Genomic DNA, 21354 nt, shown 5'->3' with positions numbered 1-21354 from the left:
TGTGAATAATTAGAAATGGAATCTTCATTTAATTTTTACAGCTAACTTTTTTCGTAGTGCTCCTTATTTTTGATTTTGTTGTTGGGTAACATTCTGTATATTTAGGCAAAAAATGTGAACGTAAAGCTGCCAATATTGTTTCCTGTGTATATATCATTTGGATAAATGAAATTCAAATAACGCAGTACGCCTTATATTTTCGATGTAAAACTTATCTGAAGTCTAATTTAGAATCAATCAGCTTGGTAACTCTTGTATGTCTAAAAGATTCTAACTTTAAGATATGATTCACCAAAGTGTTGGCGTGTAGGTAAGTTAATCGAATGAACAGAATGTTCATAAAGTTTACTTTAAGTTTACTTAAAGATGTAAGCCACGTTTTTAATAAACTCATTTTCAACTGTTAGGAGCATTATAGCTGTAACAACCAATACCGTTATTCATTTAAGAGTAGCTACGGAGGAGTTAATATGCTGTTTACTAATTTCCTTCCAGTGGTTCTAAATTAAGAATGGCTAGGTGTATATGTTATGGTCTTGTTTGTAGTTAAACACAAAGCTACACAATGGGCTCTGCCACCCATGGTTATCGAAACCCGGTTTCATTCACTGTACGTCAGCAGATATACCGCTATGCCACTTTACCCAAATATTACTTAAGAAACCGTTCAAGTTGAAATTGCCAAAAATGAACAATTTTACTGTTTTATTTAAGGGCCTGGCATGGCCAAACGTGTTAAGGCGTGCGACTCGTAATCTGAGGGTCGCGGGTTCGCATCCCCGTCGCACCAAACATGCTCGCCCTTTCAGCCGTAGAGGCGTTATAGTGTGACGGTCAATCCCACTATTCGTTGGTAAAAGAGTAGCCCAAGAATTGGCGGTGGGTGGTGATAATAGCTGCCTTCTCACTGCTAAATTCGGGACGGCTAGCACAGATAGCTCTCGAGTAGCTTTGTGCGAAATTCAAAAACAAACAAACGTTTTATTTAAGAAAGTTAGTAATGGCTAAAAACTCGCATATTTTTTGGGTAGCCAGGGCTCAAGAAACTTATGGGATACCTATAATGCTCTCAAAGAATATTTTTCAACCTGAAGAGCGTGTTCTCTTTTGGAAGATAAAATGCCTCTGGATATGTATCGAGAGTCACGCTCAAGAACCTGTACAATCAACACATGAATCGAAAAATTACTGTGCCATTACACCCGTGATGGAACACAACTTTTACGTATTAGGGATGATTTAGGGAATCGTTCCCCCATATGTAGATCAGGTGGCAGAAAATAGATGAAATAATAACTTGTATTCATTAATGGTGATGCATCTGCTCAGAAAAAGTGGCAGAAACATACGTAAAACAATCTCCACTTTGACAGGCGAGTCAGCTGGTATCAGGTTAGATCTAATTAGAGCCCATTAAGCTACTTCAATCATATAAACGGTTACATTAACCGGTGAATAGCTGTTTCAGAAACCCATTTATCATTATACTGAATAAACTAATTACTTAACCTTAAACTCCCCCTGATAAGTCCGTGCGGACAAACATGTATCCAGAATCCATATTTTTGATTATTTGACTTTTACAAATACCTATTACAAGAGGGTTGAGATTAAACTAAAATACACCAAAAATTTCATACAATAAGCTACAAACGTCACCCTTCGTTTACATAAATACTTGCAGTAAAAAGTCTGTCTTTCATTTATTGACAAAGCCATTTTTGTCTCGCACAGAACCTCCATTCATCGTGTCAAATACGATTTCATTTGGTAGAACGTTCTCCCTACACAATCATTACGATTCTTTGGACATGCAATTTCCTTAAGTAATTATCGTTTTTAATTAAAACATCCTGTACTGTGTGCATGTAATCACTTTCTTCCGAAACAAAAGACCCGAGTTAACGCACTATCGGTCATTAAAATACCACAGGGATATTGAAAGAGTACACCGTACATCGAAAGAGTTACTGTGATAACTAAACAACACAATACAAATAAGAAAAATAAAGAAGCTAACTGCCACCCTTGGTTGGTAATGAAATGAAGGTAAAACAAAACTCAATATTACAGCTTCATAAGCTAGAATGAGGACCAAAATCAGAATTAGTTCCTGTTGTATATTACCTACCACACCGATATTTAACAAACCTTCCCGTTGTCTCCTCAGCCGTGTTCTTCCCTCACGCAGTCTGAGTGAAATAGAACCTGTGTAATATAACTGGTAGATAATTTATTAAATAAACCAATACAGTTTCTAGATGTTCAATATTATCTACTTAGTCTTTGAAAAAATGCCCATATACCGACACTATATAAAGTAAAGTATATTCCCTAAAGTTTGCGATTATACAAAAGTCTGTAATAAGCAAATAGAGCGTGAGGTTATCTATGATTAAGTGGCTTTATTCACAGTATATATATAGATGGAAAGACGTGTTTAGTTTATTTTTATCATGATAAACTTGTGATGATTAACTGATTAACAGTAATTCTTGTTAAAATGATTAATGGAATTTGGGTGAAGTCTACTTTGCTACTTCGGAAGATGTTTACTGTTTTCACTAATCTTGGTAGATGTTTTTCTTTTATAGCGAGTCTTAAACTGAGCATAAGATGGATTTTTGAATTGCTTATAATTTAATGGTATGAGATATTGCATTTTTATAGATTTTGTAAATAGTTTCAACTGATGTATGTCTCTGCTGTTATTTAGTCTTTGCTCAGATGTAGTCGTTCATTTCTTCTATATATTTAATCTAAGGTGCTCTCATGTCTTAGAAAAGACTCAGAAATTTAGCCTACGTGACTACCTGAAGAAAAATTATCTAAAACTTAGGGGTTTTTAAGTAACTTTGACAAACAGGCTATTTGAGTTTTTGAAGGGTTAATTTGGATTCGCCATTTACTACACCGATCTTTCTTTTTTTGGTTTCATGAATGTTTAGACATTAAAAAGAAAAGTATCTGGAGGACTCTTACAATTAGCCACCACGACATCTTTGAAAAGAGAACAAATACAATATTTTTGTCTGATAGAGGTGGACTGTTTACATATATGATAGATAACCTAGAACTGTCTCTGGAATTAATATTCGGAGCAGGTAACCTCTTAGATTTTCTCCAATTTTCCTACTGTCCAGAAAGTTAGAAAACCAACAAACAATATTTCTTGAAAGTACCATTTGCGACGGCTGGAACCATGACTGATGGGATACTCACACTGTTGTCTATATAAGAAACACACCACAGTACACTGTTTATTACCCAAAACCTTTTATGACGTTTTGGTTAATGTAACTGGATTGTTTATTTACTGTGGTAGTTTAACGATATGTTGTTATTTTATAAAAAATATAAGGAGATTATTTCTAATAATTATCCCAAGAAGTTTTCATGTAAAATTTGTGACGCTTGTAAGTGTATTCAGACTTATGTGTTAGCTCTCTCTCTGAAGAACATGGCAGCAATGGCTCACAAAACGTGTTTTGTAAGCCGTCTGTTTTGGATGATGAAGTGAAAGGTGTTTTAATTCAAATAACTTTACTCTATTTTTTCTGGAGACTTCATTCTTCAGGAGTTTAATTGTTTTAGTAATCAATTTCGTTATCTAGTTATTTTCAAAAACTTATGAGTGAAAGAAGAATATGTTATAGTATATCAACCACACACAATTGCTGACGAGACCTTTCGCCTCATTCAAAGGCTTATCAATTCGGTTAGGTACGATTAACATAGTACTAGTAGATGTTTGGTTTGTTCTTAAATTCGCCCAAAGCTACACGAGGGATATCTGCGCTGGCCGTCCGTAATTTAGCAATGTAAGACTAGAGGGAAGGCAGCTGGTCATCACCACCCACCGCCAACTCTTTTACCAAGGAATAGTGGAATTGACCGTTACATTACACGGCTGAAAGGGCGAGCATGTTTGGTGTAACGAGGTTTCGAACCCGCGACTCTCGAGTGCCCTAACCACCTGGCCATATCAGCCAACTAGTAGAGGATTAGGCGCTATTTACGTTACCAACTTACATGAACAACAAACATTATGATGTGAAGTAGATTAAGTAAGTGAATCGTAATTGTTATCAGTTTTATTTCAAATCAAATTAATAACACGCTATTACTTATTTACTCTATTTTTTGACACCGATTATTTATATTTCATTATTATAATTTTGTTTAAATTAACTTTCATTCAGAAGTAGTGAAGTATTTATGTTCCGAGAACTGATAGAGAAATCCATAGCGTCAGCGAAATACAACTATGTTAATAATTCTAAGAACTGATGATTGAAGTAAATAAAAACATTACACAATATGTCAACCGCACTGTATCTATCATATCCAGTGCCGATGAGTCCTTTCGTACTATACCAGGCTAGCTGGGTGTGACAGACATGATAGTGGTCGAATTACTATTAATATTATCAACTTGAACAACGACTGTTATGCTGTGATGTAGACATACGAAATCTGAAGTTTTGTCATCACTGTTTACTGAAAAGTAGGGTAAGAGAAGCGTTGTTTTTTACGAAAATATTAACTTAATTTAAGGTGTTCGTGTAGCCTTTGTAAGATGTTTTAAATATTTTTTTAAATCCAAGACTGTTTTTCTACGTTAGTTTGACACTTACAGTGTATATCTGCGTTTCTTTCTGTGTGAGTGTTTAAGAATTTGCTCAGTATATGTGTGTGTGTGTTTTAGATGTTGAGTTGGGAAAAGAAATATTTTCCATTTTTCTTTGAAACTTTAATCTCATTACCCATGATATTTCTTAGGTAGTTTAGTTGTTTGTAATTGCTGTGTGATTTGATAATATTGATGGTGTATTAAGTTAGATTATTATGTGTTTCCGAACGCATGTATCTTTTGTTTTAAAAAAACTCATTAATTTGATGAAAATATTTGTCAATGTGTATGGGGGTTTTCAGGGGAGTGAGCGTAGCCTATTAGTTACTGTGAATATTAGGGACTATCATTCAAGACCCAGACGTTACAGGATGAATCGCACTTGACTTCCCTCTAGTGTATCCGTTTAAACATTAGGACGGAATACATGCAGGTAGCACCCATGTAGCTAAACAACCAAGGCTTTTCAACATTTATAGCAACATTAAGTGGCAGATAGTTATCCAAAATTTATTCGTATATACTTCAAGTTACAATGTTATAGTTAATCATTGGTTGGTGAGCTTTGTGACTGTAAGGTAAGGAAACATCGTTTGTAAGAAAGCAACCTACCTCTGATCAGTCTCTAAAGAGTTGGTGGAGTTACAATATTTTTTGTTAGTTCAGTCGGTATAGAGACTACGAGACGTTTATAATCAGATATGGTGTAGGAGATAGGGTACAACGTTTGAAGCAAAAGGATTGACTGGCTTGTGTTTGAGAAATTGATTGAAAGGAGTTCAAGACAAGGAGAAAGAAGACTAAACCAGATCGGATGTGAGATACAAACCAATAAACAGAGAACAGCGCAAAAAGAAAATAACATGATGCAAGTAAGAAACTAAAGACCTTTAGAAGATTGTTTAAGTATATAGTATTCATGGTGCAATTTTGTTAAATGGAAGGCAATTTTCCGTTGTAAAAACATAAGTGTAGAGAAGGACGTTTCGAAAGTTGAAAACTAAAGGCAGTAGTGCCTTCCATTTAAGTAAGTTTAATCAAACTAAAGACCTATTTCTATTTGAGTTACACTATAAACAGCAGTCTGTTATGTTTACTTTGGTACGAGTCAATTTCTAATAGAATAATACGTACAACCTAGATAAAGTTTATGTACATATGAATGAGTGTCGCAGGATAATAACAGTGATAGAGGTGTGTTTGAAATTGAATTTGCATAAGAGGTATTGAGGTGATTTTGATGTGTTGGTGTGAGGCGCGAAATGTGTAGTTTTTGGTGTAAGTTTGTGTTGTGTGTTTAATTTGTACAGTAACTTTCGTATGAAGTCTTTCTTGATATGAGCTGAAGTGTGCAGATTGTGATCACACATCTAGGATGTGTTAACACACCGCAGCAACGTGACCCTAGCGTTCTTCATTTAGAGTAATGGGTTTCTACGCGCTATGGTCCTGGGCTCGATTCGTCGTGGTTGACTTTTGTTAAAACTTTTATTTGTTTGTACTTTTGTTAAGCCAAACATACACAGGTTTAGAAATTCGATTATTAACTTTGTAAACCACAGACTTACCGCAGAGCCATTGAGAGCAAATAAAACAAGGTAACACTTCGATATTACTATCTGAATTTGATTTTTCAAAGGGACTACATATATACTTATATATCTGAGACAATGTCCTCTAGATGTCTTACATTTTAGCATAGTAAATTCTTTCTAATCTGTTGGAAAGATGTCATTGCTGTTGCTAACGTCACTATGTAAACTTACGCTGATCTTACCAGTCGCATCCATTGGCTTCCTACTTCGAACTTTAACTCCTCTTTTTATAGCTCTATTATTTTATGCTTTTTATTTCTCACTGGAGGGTCCTAGAATCTGGTTTCTTTGAGATGGAAATACTCGGGGGCCGGCGGGAAGTCATCACGGTATCGAAAGAAAAATTAAATATAATATAGTTGTTTGTAGCGTCGGTTGTGTTTCTGACAAGGTAGATAGACATACGTAACTGTTCTGTCAGTGATTGTGTAAGAATACCATAGGATAGTTTTTGTCTTTATATTAAATTGTTATATTTTGAATATCAAGTCGTCTAGAATATCATACACTTCAACATGAAAAATTCAGACTTCTCTTTTTTATCAGTTTAGCATAAAAATATAATTATTATTTTTCTCTTCTTCTAGTTCGAAGATCCTGTACCTTTGTTATCCGTAGTTCGGTCTTAAAATTTCAGTTTTGAAGCTTTATTTAAACGTGTTATTTAGCAAGTTAATGTCTTTTGGTGGGCTATGAGTCTTTGTTTTCTGTCTTTTAAAATATTAGAATGTCTTGTTCAATTTATTTTTACTACATACAGAAGTTGTTTTTGTTTTTCAGCCATGACAGTAAGGTAAAGCTATGATAGCACCAGAAAAAAGTTGTTATGATGATGAATAAATCTGTTTGTTGGGAGTCATCTTTTTATTTCCCTATGACAAAAGTGCCAAACCGCCTGATTATCCAGTACACGTGGATGTTGGTGCTGTGTTTATCTGCGACTTCTGCGTGCAGTATGCAGACAGTGAGAGACGATGTCAAAAGGTTCTGGGGCGTACCCGACACCACAGCTACAGTGGGAAAAGTCTTCAATTACACTATCCCAGATGATGCGTTCTCAGGAAATATTTCTCACGTGGAGGTAGGATGTGACTCTAGCTTTTAAATGCAGGAAACATTGTATATTTACGCGTGTGTGTGAATCGTGACACATATATTTCAAAACCAATTAATTTCTGATCAAATGTGTTCAACTTTATATAATACCCTTGACTGAAGATTGTTTAGTTTGTTTTTAATTTCGCGCAAAGCTACACGAGGGCTATCTTTGCTAGCCGTCCCTAATTTAGCAGTGTAAGACTAGAGAGAAGGAAGCTAGTCATAACCATCCACCACCAACTACTGGGCTACTTTTTTACCAACGAATAGTGAGATTGACCGTAATATTATAACGCTCCCAAGGCTGAAAGGGCGAGCATGTTTGGTGTGACGAGGATTCGAACCCGCGACCCTCAATTTACGAGTCGAGTATCTTAACCACCTGGCCATGCCGAGCCTTAAGTATGGCAATTAGCGTGCTGGCAATGGATTTCGTTTGTACTATGTTTCTTTTTCAGGGCCATGTTCATGATTTTTGTGAGATTGCTGATATTAGATTGTCTGGGACCACACTTTGAAAACCATAAATTAAATATTCGCACCACTTTCTAACATTATGCTTTACATTTTTATTCCATTTCAACCTTTCTTATTTTCTGTTAGATATTAACTAAGATGTTAGCTCCTTAAATATGAAACCATAGACTTATGGATCTCAAAATGCATTGATTACGCTCACAAACGAGCGTAGCCGTTGTTACGTAGAATGTTTGATAATCTGAAAGCCAGAGTAAACGTGCACAAATCAGTATTAAAAAGGATCTTTCCTCACAAAGAAATATTGGACAACACTGTACTGGCAGAGAAAAATCTTACTAAAGCAGTTAGTAGGTTGATATCTCATGCTATTTCAAGGGCTTATTTATAGCAAAAAAAAACATTTATTACACACACATACATATGTATACATTTTCCCACACGTTTTGTTACACAATAGAATTTCAAACTCACTTTAATCTCGTTTGTTTGTTTGTTTCTTTAATTTCGCGCAAAGCTACACTAGGGCTATCTGCGTCAGCTATCCCTAATTTAAAAGTGTAAGACTAGAGGAAAGGCAGGTAGTCATCACTACCCGCCGCCGACTTTTGGAGTATTCTTTTACTAACGAATAGTAGGATTAAAAGTCACATTATAACGCCCCCACGGTAGCAATGGTGATCATGTTTGGTATGACAGGGATTCGAATCCGCGACCCGCAGGTTGCGAGCCGAGCACCCCAGTCACCTGGTCATGCCGGGCCTTAGTCTCGTTTTAATTTGATTTTCAGCAGTACGTTACTAAGAATATGTGCTTCGATCTATTAACCTTATGTTAATTTTAGAGCCTTACAACTTTTCTGCCAATGAGTCATCACACCGTTGATATAAAAGTGCCGTTTAACAAGGCGCTAGCAAACATGCAGTTATAAACTGAAAATTAAAGTATTTTGGATTTGTTGGGTTTTTTTGCATAAGTTATTCGTGTAGTGGATGTGAAACTGACAAAGTATAGTAAGGGTGGCTACCATCCCGTGTGTGTTAAAGTTGTTCTAAAATAATGAGAGTAGGGTATGCAAATCATGGATGTGGACAGACTGGGCGCTTACATTTTTCAGAGAGAAAAAAAATCCATATATAATTTGACATATTTGGCAAAGTATGAAAGAAAAATCCTGCAATGTTGGTAGGTGGCTGCCATCTTGCCGATAAAGAAATGAAATTACTTACACATTATTTAAGTATACTGTATGGTTAAGTCATTGTTGTCACACTTTTTATCAAGAATAAAATAATGCATGTATGTTCGTAAGTTGCAACAAGAATCCAATAACACGTGCTTTATTATAGTATTTGCCGAGGTAGGAATTAAAAAGTTCATAGTGCAATGAATTTACGTTGTCATTTTGTCACCTTGGAGTCGGACTTAACACATTTCTAATGACGTAAGTATTATTGTGTTATGCGTATATTGATTAATTCTACATAAGTCTTGTTATCTATAATTGCGAATGGTGTCTCTGTATTTAGGTCTAAGATGTACGATGCCTTAAAATTTAATCTCACATTTTATATATACTGTTGTGGCGCCATTTTTGAACAATATTTGTACAAGTTTGCAGAGATTTGCTACTGCACCATACTAATGGACATGACCCTGAAGATGTATGAAGTGTTTTAAACATTTCTAGTCCTCATTTCGTGTATTTTCCAGTTTCAAATAGAAACATTAAAGACGAGAGGAAGAAGTGTAGATTGCACCTAACTCTCCCAGGTTATGATTAACAACAAAAATAGTGTTTGTTTGTTTTGAATTTCGTACAAAACAACATGAGGGCTATCTGCGCTAACCGTCCCTAATTTAGCAGTGTAAGAATAGAGGGAAGGCAGCTAGTCATCACCACCCACCGTCTCTTGGGCTACTATTTTACCAACGAATAGTGGGATTAATCGTCACATTTTAACGCCCCCACAGCTGAAAGGGCGAGCATGTTTTGTGCGACGGGGATTCGAACCTGCGACCCTCGGATTATGAGTTGAGCGCTTTAACCACCTGGCCATGCCAGACCCAGAAATACTTACCCAGACCAGCGCGCTTGCGGATATTTTGTCTTTTAACAGATGTTTGTGACATAAGTACAGTTGATTATTTACCATGTATACCGAAAATTACATAAACGTAATATTTTTGTGTAAGTATTGAAGTTTTGCCGTTTGAAATTCTTACAAGTTAATGCGTTATGTATTCAACAATTTGATAATCATCATTACAAATAATTTCCTTAACAAATATATATTTCATAAAGTTACTCATTATTTTTCTATTTACTAAAACTGAATCAAACAAACTAGCTAACTGTTAGGTGCTGAATGGGTATTTAAATCAGTATTCCGTTAACAAATATGAGAAAAAGATAAGCAAATTAAATAATACAAACTAAAGTCATGATCGTGCTCTGCACAAAAATAATTTCTCTGTCCATAACGCACTTGTCACAAACGCTTCTGGGACTAAAAACAGGTGATGACCTTTTTTTTTTAATCTGGCTACGCCACTGCTGAAAATGAAAAAGTGAAAACTAAGGTCTACGATTAAAGATGTGGAACTAAGGTATACGAATAAAGAGGCGAAACTAAGGTCTGTAAATCCATTTATTGAGAAGATCCATTTTAGCCAAGCAAATTACTTAATTAATCTGTTAAATGCCACAAAGTTAAGTTTTAAGAAAAAACAAAAATAATTTTACATGTATGTTGTAGCTCAAGCTAAAGACCTTGCGAGTTTTAATATTTGAAAATTAAATAGAACCTGAGTTGGTCACATGTTTCATAAGATAACTATCTTCCTAAATATATACATTAAAATATATAGTTCCATCACCAGTCTTACTGGCATTATTATTGTAGGTGACTGAGGCAGGAGAGCAGACTTTACCTAGTTGGCTCTACTTTGACAAGTATAATGGCACGTTTCAGGGTGTTCCCTCCGAGGATGACCTGGGACAATATTACATCAGTGTTAAAGCAATAGGTCCTTGTAGCGTTCAAGGTAAGGTATATCCATTCTGTTCTGCATGTGCAGGTAAGAGTTTATCATTTATTCGAATTTCAATTTTGGAATTTTTCGGGACTGAAAGCAGTAAAAGGTAATCACGTGTCATCGTCTTTTTCTAAATTGTAACCTTTCACGAATTTTTTTACAATTGTTGATTTTGTACTCCAGTTGATTCTGCTTTCCAACATTTTCTTATAATTCGATTTTTAGAATACACGGAAGAAAATACTACAAGACGTGGAAAAGTAAAGAAAAATTGTTCAAAAATGTTAAAAACATGTCTATCACAAAAACGGTTTTTTATTATTACTTGCTACGTTTCGGGTAGAAATCATTCGTCAGGATTTCTTCCATGTAACATGATTTATACTGCCTGACGAAGGACTTCTGCCCGAAACGTAGCAAGAAATAATAAAAAACAGTTTTTGTGATAGAAATGTGTTAAAAAAACAGTTTTTGTGATAGAAATGTGTTTTTAACATTTTGAAATTTTTTCACATTATACTTTTTAATACGTTCATCATTTACTTTTTAAGAATTTTTTAATTCTTGTGTATTTTCTATGCAAAATCATTCTATCATTTTTTAAAAACTTCTTTTTCCGTTCATCTCCTTTCCTCCTATCTCTCCGTGAATTAGCTTAAGTAATAATCAGGGGTTCGATTTCTCGCGGTGTACAGAGTTCATGTGGTCTATAGTATGGCTATGCGCTGAAAGTAACAGATACATTTTTATTCTCTTTGACAAAAACTATTGTCACATACTTTGTAACCACCAGAACGTTTTGCTTTGTTTTGCACAGTGACGTAACTACAAAGCTACTGCCTCTTAAAAATCCATATTAACCAATCATAAAACTATTGACTCTTACAGCGTCATATGAGTAGATCACAAAACTATAAACTCTTACAACGTCATATGAGCCAGTTGCAAAACTACTGGCTCTTAGAACCAATTGCCATACTGTTGGCTTACAACATCATATGAACTAACCGCTAAACTATTTGCTTTTGCAACGTCGTATCAACTAATCACAAAACTATTGACTCGTACAACATTATACGAACCAATTACAAAAACTATTGATCCTTACAATGTTATATGAATCAGTCACAAAAATATTGGCTCCTAAGATATTATATGAGCCAATCACAATACCACCGACTTTGATGACATCCTTTGAAACCATGTGATCAATATTTGGCATTTTGTTTATTCCATGCTTTTAGAAGTATAAAGCTCTCATGTATTTAATTTCAAAAGAAGTTAAGATATAATTAGGCAGCTTTAAATATTTTAATTTTTGTTCGCTTAGGTGAACACGTATTTTATGACGATGTTTAAAATCACCATCTTGAAAACTGCAACCGTTAATACAATTTAAGAAACTTCTAAGTCACCTAATTAAAATTCATTTTTAATTTGATGAAATCTACAGGTAGCTCTTTATATTTACAATCTATTGACCCTGAACATTTTTAATGACCGAATTTCTGAAATATTCTTCACTTTTACGAAAATAGTCTAATTTTAGTACTATTATTACTATTGCATTAACATATAAGTTATTCATAAAAAATTGTATATATTTTGAGTAAGTTTCCTATCAGTTCTCACATTTAGATCTCTTAATCATTAATTAGAATTATTCAAATTGGCTTAAAATTAGTAAACAGATACAGATTATGAAATCCATTGATTTGGTTTAATTTGAATTTTGCACAAAACTGCTTCGGAGCTATCTGCGCTTGTCATCCCTAATTTAAAATGATAAAGGCAATTAGTCAACACCGTCCACCGCTGATATTTGGAATACTCTTTTACCTACGAATAGTGAGATTGACCGTCGCATTATCACGACCCCCGCACAGCTGAAAGAACGAACACATTCGGTAACAGAAATTTGAAACGGCGACCAGCAGAGTGCGAATCGAACGCTGTAACCACCAGGCCATGTTAGGCCTATGTGAAAACGAATATTTAAATTAAAACATTTGTAGAACATAAGTATATCTTCATCAGGGAACGGTAATACATCATCTAGTTTTGTTAACTCAAAACCAAAAAAAGTTTTCGTTCGACTAAAGAAACGTTTGTTGGCATCCGCTGAAACACATTTGAACTATTATGCTCCTTTATTAAAACGTTTAGTTCTTACATCTGTGATATAAATCATTATACTATTCACGCATTTAATTCAATTATGCTGGCTACTTAAATAATCTCACGTTACTGAACTATTTTGAAACAAAACTACTAATTTTCAATGCTATTTGAAAAAAAAATCCTGCCTTTGAATAGTTACAAGAACTCAAAAGAGAATTTCTCGTATCTTTGCAAGAAAAAATAGACTTGAATATCAATTTACGTATCTATTTATTTAATTTTTATGTTATTTTTCTTTTGGAGGAGATAATCATAATCGAAATCATTTATGTAATTATATTTCATTATTTTTATAGTGTAAGTTTAAAAACTTTATACTTTATATGAATCATATAATTTTGTTTTATATTCTGACATTTTTTTTTTAATTAACAAGAATTATCAATGTATTTTATTTAACTAGACTTTGTTCTGGTAATATATTTTAAAATATAGTGCTGATTGAATCACTCTTAGAACGTTGTATGTACTAAATGTTAATTTTATCACAAAACAAAAATCTCTTAACCACTAGTATATTTTGTATACAGGCACATTATCAACTGATCAAGACGTATTCTCCATTGAAGTGATAGAAGAACATCCCTCCATCACACCAGCTGTTCCATTGCCAGATCTCACTACTGAATCTCTCCATTGTCTTCCTGGAGTTCCTGTTACCATAACTTCACTGATGCTTGATGCTAACTTGGAAGACATTTCTCCCACCTCAAGAGTTATATTGCTGTCAAAAATGGCTACCTTTCTAGAGTTACCAACAGATCTACTAAAACTGACATCACTAGGTACTGATCAAAAGATTCCTGAAACATCTGCTGTATTGGCAGGTGCAGGAACTCTAAAGAGACGTCAAGAAATGGGAATAATGCTTCAGTGGCAAGTTGGCTGTTCAGGGGAAATTCACAATGACCACAACAACAGAATATCTAAGCTTGAAAGAGTAGTAGAAGATGGTGTTCTAGCAACACTTCTAGGTTTCCCCTTAATTGGCTGGCAGGTAGTTGCCAACCAACCAAAAATGACACGCAGAGAAAAACGACAAGTTGCAATCCAAGGAACCCCATTGCTAGAACCTACTCAGCCAACTAAGTGGCAGATATTGCCAAAATACGTAGAAGAGGAACTGACAGTAGAAACTGAACTTCCACAATCTAGAATAATCCCAACTATGATATCACCCACCTACAACTCCCCTTCCCATCACCACCGACACCATCATGGTGAACAGTTGAGACATAAAGAAATTGTAATCCCTCCAACTATTCACTATCATATGGCTTCTATTGCCTGGCCAAGCTCACCTTTCCCAACTCCAGTATACCAACCTGATATACCCACCATTTATGTTCCTCCATCATTCATAGACTCATCAGAACCAAGTAGAAACCTACCTGAAGAATTAACTCCAGTTGACCATTTGTTATCCTCCCTTACACAAGCAACTATGATTAGTAAGCCCACGGAGGCATTGCCGATACCATCAAGGACGTTTGTTATTACATCTTCAGTTGTGGCATTTGACATCAAGCCAACCACTACACAAATTTCTGAAACATCAAAAATAAAGGTGAATCATAAACCAACTATAGAGAAGCGTGTAAAAAAGCTATCTATGGTAGCTGGCTCCATATGGAGTTACCATATCCCAGCTGATACCTTTCTAGATGTTGAAGATGGTAATACACGTTATCTCAAGCTTATCTTCATGACTGGTGAAAGAACAGCAATTCCATCAAGCTCCTGGATTCAATTTGACCCTGCAAATCAAACGCTGTATGCTCTTCCTTTGAAAGACAACATTGGAAAGTATGAATTTATTTTAGAGGCAATGGACAGTGAAGGAATGACAACACATGACCGTCTAGAGATTCATGTTAGGCAACACCCTTCCGCTCGGGCTATTCATCACGAGTTTAGTATGACCCTAAAATACCAAAAATGGCAATATCGATTGGCTATTGACTGGCAGATTGAAGTGGTTCAAAGGTTGGCTAAATTATATGGTGATACACATACCAGAAATGTGAACGTTCAGACTATCTCGTTGGAACCAGTTACACTAACATGGACAAACTTTACGCTCCCTAAGTATCCTTGCCCTCGTGAAAATATTACAGAGTTGATGAACAAACTGATTGCAGATGATGAAGGTCATCCTACAAAAGTACTTCGAAAGGAGATGGGCGATGACTTTCATGTTAAGAAAGTAACAGTTAATTTCCTTGGGGTTTGCCATCATCCTATAAGCTCCACCCCAACTCATACAAACTTTGAACCCATGTTGCGTAATCCTATTGAACAAATAAATGGTACTGTTGGAGAAATTTTGCGTTTCAGAGTACCAGATGACACATTTTATGATTTTGAAGATGGTAGTACTCGATATTTAAAGCTAACTTTTCTCACCATTGATAATATTAATCCTCCCAAATCACTATGGGTGCAGTTTGATGCAAAGTCTCAAGAACTATATGGCCTTCCCTTTGATAATGATGTGGGCCGCCATGAATTTCAGATGGTTGCCATGGACGAACATGGAAAGGAAGTTAACGATGCATTTGTTATTGTAATACACCAAAGACCTCCTAGAAAACGAAGTGTTGAATTTAGTTTGCACATCGATTATGATTTTGAGAACTTTGACCACGATACAGGGAAAAAAGTATTGGTAGCTTGGAAGTTGGCACGCCTTTTTGGCGATTCAGACCCCCGATACATCACAGTGACTTCCATCAGTAAAGGTTCTGTAGTGTATGCCTGGACAAATAATACCCTGCCACACAATCCATGTCCAAAGACCACCATCAGTAACTTAGTAAAGTATTTGTTCAATGAGAATGGCACGATTTCCTCACGACTCATAACTGCCATGAATCCAGAATTTAGAATCATAAAAGCTGATGCCATGCCACTTGGAATATGCCTGGGTGCAGTAACACCAACTTCTGTAACAGTTACACCAACACCAGAAGTTAAAGAAGCTGAGGCAACAGGCACTAGCAATGATGACATTTACATTACCACCATCATTCCAGCAGTTGTTATAGCTGTGATGCTAGTCATTGCTGCTCTAGTGGCATGCTTTCTCTATCGCAAAAAGCGAAAAGGAAAGATGACGATGCAAGACAACAGCACTTTTATCAGTAAAGGAATACCTATTATTTTCGCCGACGAGCTAGAAGAGAAACCTGATCCAGCAAAGCCACCAGTCATCATGAAAAATGAAAGACCACCTTTGGCTCCACCTGACTATCCACGATCATCAAGAGGAAGCAGTAGAGATACCACTCCACAGACAGAGAGAAAAGAAACGGCCAATCACAATGTGGACATGCATTCTGACACCATCTCCTCACCTCCTTATCAACCCCCTCCTCCTTTCACCACAAATCGTGACAACAAAAACTTTAGACCGAAAACAACTCCTACCTTCAGACAGCCTCCTCCTTATGTACCTCCTTAAGTTAATTTATAGTGTTATATGGGGCGTATTGTGCCTTCATCAAATACATCTTTCCTGCACTGTTGTCATGTTTGAATCCCAAGCTTTTACTTTGGCAACTAACTAGTACGTAAAAATTGTTTCCTTAGCAGCTAAGTATTTGTATTTAATGCTTAACTCGTATCATCTTTATTGTCAAAACAATACTGTAGGATACTGAAGGATTCTCTATTGTGACCAAAAATTAAAACTTGATCCATGTTTCATTTATGCATACACTTTGAAATAGGTATCTTGCATTATTTAAACATCATCGTAATTAAATGTGACACTAAGCATCTACAGAGACTCTGATGCCAGCATTTATAAAAGAAAGGTAATAATTTTATACCTCTATGTGCTAAATAAATCAAATTATGTTTATTCTGTTATTAAATTTCGTACAAACTAGTGGTTCGTGATATTAATAAAATCTGTTGTAACATATTATATACATTTACATCAAGTTACTTATTAGGCAAAGCACTGATATTATGTTTTATTTATTATTAATGCGGTAACTTTACATCAATTTTCGTATCGTAGAAAATAGCCTGGATCAAAATACAAGGTAAATTTATATTAGTATGCAAACAAAAGTATTCCTTTTGGATCATGGCTGAGTCAAAATACATTTACAATGAAAACTACATAAAAGATAAATCAGTATTCATGCTTAGTACACTACTCTATGTTTATTATATTTTATGGTGAATAAACTGGACTTACATAACGACTGACTCAAAATGTAATTTGTAGTTTCGTAAAAATTCAAGTGCAAGTGTTGTGTGTTTTATGTGGTTCAGTGGAGATGTCATTTATACATCCTTGTTTGGCAAACGAACTTAGCGGGTATTAGTTTAGAGAGAGAGAAGTCTGAAGAATTCTCTCCCCAACAGGAGTGGTCAGGAACGTTGTGGTTCCTCTTCGTCTCCGCTCATAGAAGATTGTTTACTTTTACGTGGAAGTTTTCTTGTAATTTGATTTGACTTGCTTAAGATGATGAAGTGAGATTGAGCATTATGAAAATGACGGGTGAGAAAGGGGGACGAAACAAAGGCGGCACAAGGGAATAAGGCCAGGCCGGAGCCCGTAGTCCAAAAAGTCTAGGAGACATCAACTCAAACGGCACGATTTGGGGCCTAACATCCTTGTTTATAACAATACATATAATATATTGATATAAATAATTTGTGTATTTATATAACTAGGATGTATAATCAAAAGCAAGCTCCTCATTTTGGGGTCATAACCTTTTCAGATTTCACTTAATATTTGTAATGGAGACTAAGATTGTTTTTTTCTTCTCACATCTTTGAAGACTGATTCACTAACTTCTTAGTCAACTCCTCCCTACCGTGATTATCGGAACTACAAATTCCGTATAATATCGACCATTATTATTTTCTAACTACTCCATAATTTTACAATGACTGACCTATTTAAATGACATAGTGTGGGAGTTAGTTGATATTGATGACATAAGTTTAGATAATTATGTAAACGTTAATGTAAAATATAATATTGTATAGTTTGGTGATTTTCAAAAAACATATAAAACATTATAAAATAAATCTTATCCCTAAATATGTTTGGAAAGTGAATTTATTCGTCATCGAACCTCTTCCCTTTTCACTTAATATCCCAAGATGTCATGTGCTCATATGAATTTTATTTGTTATTTTTTATTTTCATTTTAAATGTACATAGAGTTAGAAGGAAAATGTCTTTTATTATTGTCACAAAAAATGTAATACGCCATTCTAATTATTATATATGTGCTATACCGTATATATAGCTGTTTTAATCTTTAACAGTTAAAAGTAACCCATCATAATTAAGTACCAGATATTAGTCAATTGTGAATATTGAGTGCAGTTTCTTTTGTATTATATATTGTTGTGAGTGAAGAATATTATTCGAATTTGCTGCTATTCAGTCAAATAAAAGTTTATGAACATTGTGCAAAATATACAGTTATTCCCATTTATCCTTGCATCAACCGATTACACGCGCACGTGTGAGATTATCTGTCTCAAAAAGTAACATCCTCAGTTGAAACATCCAATGGTAAAATAGTTTGGTTTGGTTTGAATTTCACGCAGGACTATCTGCGCTAACCGTTTCTAATTTAACAATAAAAGACTAGATGGAAGGCAACTAGTCATCACCACCCATCTCAAAATCTTGGGTTACGCTTTTACAAACGGATAATGGGGATGACCGTGACGTCATAACGCCCTCACGGCTGAAAGGACGAGTATGCGTGATCGGGGAGGGAGTCAAGCTTTGGCATAGCGGGCGAAAACAAAGCCTTCTGGAAAAATCGTGTGAACAAAGAACAGGTAATATTGTAAAATAAGCGAACTTTGTTACTTCCAGCACTACTTAAAGCTAAATTAGGGAGTAACTATGTATGCCTAATAGTTTGTATGTTGTTTTTTCACAAATATTTTGCCATTCTGGGAAATTTAAGATTGAAACCCAGTTTTTTAGTTGGCTAGAGTGACGTTTTTAGACCAATGGGTTTGTTAAGGCACTGTTTTCAAACCACTAGCTAAGTGTTTTGACTGGTTAGTGCAATACTTTGCAACTATTGGTTTGACTTGTCTACTGGCTGCGATATTGTTTTTAGGCCATTGTTTTAGCTTTTCTGTTAGCTTTAGCGCCATTTTGCAACCACTAATTTAACTTTTTTGCTAGCTATGGCACTGTTCTTGGACCATCGTTCCAGCTGTTCTGCCGCCTAAGGCACTGTTTTTCAATCATTGTTTTATCTACTGGTAGTAGCATTGTTTTTGGACCACTATCCTAACTTTTCTGTGGCTAGAGCGCTATTTTTCAACCACTTTTATAGCTTTACTGATAGCTAGAGCTCTGTTGCGTATCATTGATTTAGCTTTTCTGATAGTCAGAGCACAGGTTTGCTTCGATCTATCTACATCATGGAAATATAACCAAGACTTATGTAATTACATTTTTCACTTGGAGACTTTTCTGTCATCAAATCAACTGGACTATTCAACCTTGTGATGTGTTGTAGTTGCCGTCCCAAAAAACTTATCATTCTTTAAACTTCCCAATTTTTTCTCAACAAGCTCAGAATTAATGCAATCATATTGTCCAATCTTGTTTTCGTCTATCAACTGTTCAAGATCTAAAGAAAAAGCAAAATTTAATAACCTAGACACCATCAAATACAAGCCTTTCTTTGTTCTTCAAACAACTTAACTCTACATTTAATTACTCACATTTGTGGTAGTCATTTCTAAATGAAATGCAGTTATATCTTTTATAAGTCAAACGTAATTCTAATTTTGTTTATTTGTAACGAGAACAATTATTCTAACTAAAACTATATTTAAATAAAATGATAAATCACAGCTTGGATAACCACTCACGTACAGTGTCACATGTCATACATCAGACTGAGACTTACTGAGCTCTCCGTAAGTCCCGGAAAAAAAAAATCGACACATTTAAATTGTGTAATAAATAAAGCCAGAAAATCAATGGCTTTATTATTGATATCAATAATAAACTAATAAATCTTGTTAATGTTCCTAGGGCAGCTTGAGGTAAAATCGTTTGAACAAAATTTACGCTACTGGGGGATCATAGCTAACAAACGGATCAGTTAGTAAAATAACTTATAACAGCAACCCTTTAGCGAATTTCTTTGTTCGAAACAACGCTTCGATACACTTTGATGCCATTCCAGAAACTATATTCTCTCGGAATTTCCTGTAGAAGGTTATTCGAATCCAAATTATATTTATAATTCAAATTATGATATCCCACATGCATTATCTTGCATTTATTATAATTAAACCCATCTGCCATTCATTTGCTCAACTTACTAAATAATATAAATTATTTTGCAAATCAGCATTATCCTCTTTACAGCCAGCAATACCCAAGATCTTGATAACATCTAAAAAGTTAAGTTCTTTCTTTCTTAAACTCATTCCTTCATCTATTATTTGATGTAATTCAAAAAGAGCAAAGATCCTAAGACTGATCCCTAATTATCTTATTTATAACGTTAACCCAGTTTGACTGAACACAATTTTATAACAATCCTCTTCTTGCTTCTATCCAACCACTCTTCTATCGTAACGAAACTTTGTAGAATGGGCGACAACTGCCTGTTGTGGAGACACAGGTGTAGAGGACGACATTTCGAAAGTCTTCCGCCTTTCGTCTTCAGGTCAGTGTGTGTGTAGGTGTTGTCGGTCTTTTATAATGTCCTGGTAGAAGAATATTCTTCTATCCGTTTAGCTAAATTATACCTCACGCCTAAATACGCCAAAATCTACACCTTTATCATCATCTACATAACCACTAACCATTTTTTTTAAAAAGTCAATAAATTTGTAAGGCAAAATTTTCTCTTGCTGAAACCATATTGACTATCCAATAAAATTTTAAAATTTATTAAGTGACTTTGCAAAGCATCTTAATGAGACTTTCCAAAGCTTTTCCCAGAACTGTTGTAAGGCTAATGGGCCTGTAATTACTCGGAGAATTTTTATTATTTCCATTGGAAATAGGAGTGGCATTAATTGATTTTCAATCCTTTGGCACCTGCAAACTATTCAAGGACTTACAAAAAATAGTAACAAGTGGCTCATACACCAAAATCTTAACCTTCTTCAAAACCCTTGGGGAAATATTATCGGACCCAAAAAACTTATCATTCTTTAAACTTCCCAATTTTTTCTCAACAAGCTCAGAATTAATGCAATCATATTGTCCAATCTTGTTTTCGTCTATCAACTGTTCAAGATCTAAAGAAAAAGCAAAATTTAATAACCTAGACACCATCAAATACAAGCCTTTCTTTGTTC

At 35.0% G+C, this 21354-nt stretch overlaps 1 protein-coding gene across 11 annotated transcripts in view; it reads left to right on the top strand.

Moving 5' to 3' along the window:
- LOC143222284 (dystroglycan 1-like) overlaps nucleotides 1–18474 on the top strand; it is a 38379-nt gene extending 19905 nt beyond the window's left edge. For 6 of the 11 annotated variants that reach the window (XM_076448603.1, XM_076448595.1, XM_076448604.1 and 3 more), the window contains 3 exons: nucleotides 7009–7309; nucleotides 10710–10851; nucleotides 13554–18474. In XM_076448603.1, the coding sequence (XP_076304718.1) occupies nucleotides 7055–7309; nucleotides 10710–10851; nucleotides 13554–16486 (3330 nt within the window). In that variant the 5' untranslated portion in view covers nucleotides 7009–7054 and the 3' untranslated portion in view covers nucleotides 16487–18474. Of the gene's footprint in view, nucleotides 1–4351; nucleotides 4513–5343; nucleotides 5506–7008; nucleotides 7310–10709; nucleotides 10852–13553 lie in introns of those variants that run through there. The other 5 variants (XM_076448597.1, XM_076448605.1, XM_076448602.1 and 2 more) reach the window with 2 other exon arrangements.
- The last annotated feature ends 2880 nt before the right edge of the window (nucleotides 18475–21354 follow it).

This window comes from Tachypleus tridentatus, chromosome 8 (assembly GCF_004210375.1).
Source record: "Tachypleus tridentatus isolate NWPU-2018 chromosome 8, ASM421037v1, whole genome shotgun sequence".
NCBI lineage: Eukaryota > Metazoa > Arthropoda > Merostomata > Xiphosura > Limulidae > Tachypleus > Tachypleus tridentatus.
This window is presented reverse-complemented; position numbering and strand designations above follow the sequence as displayed.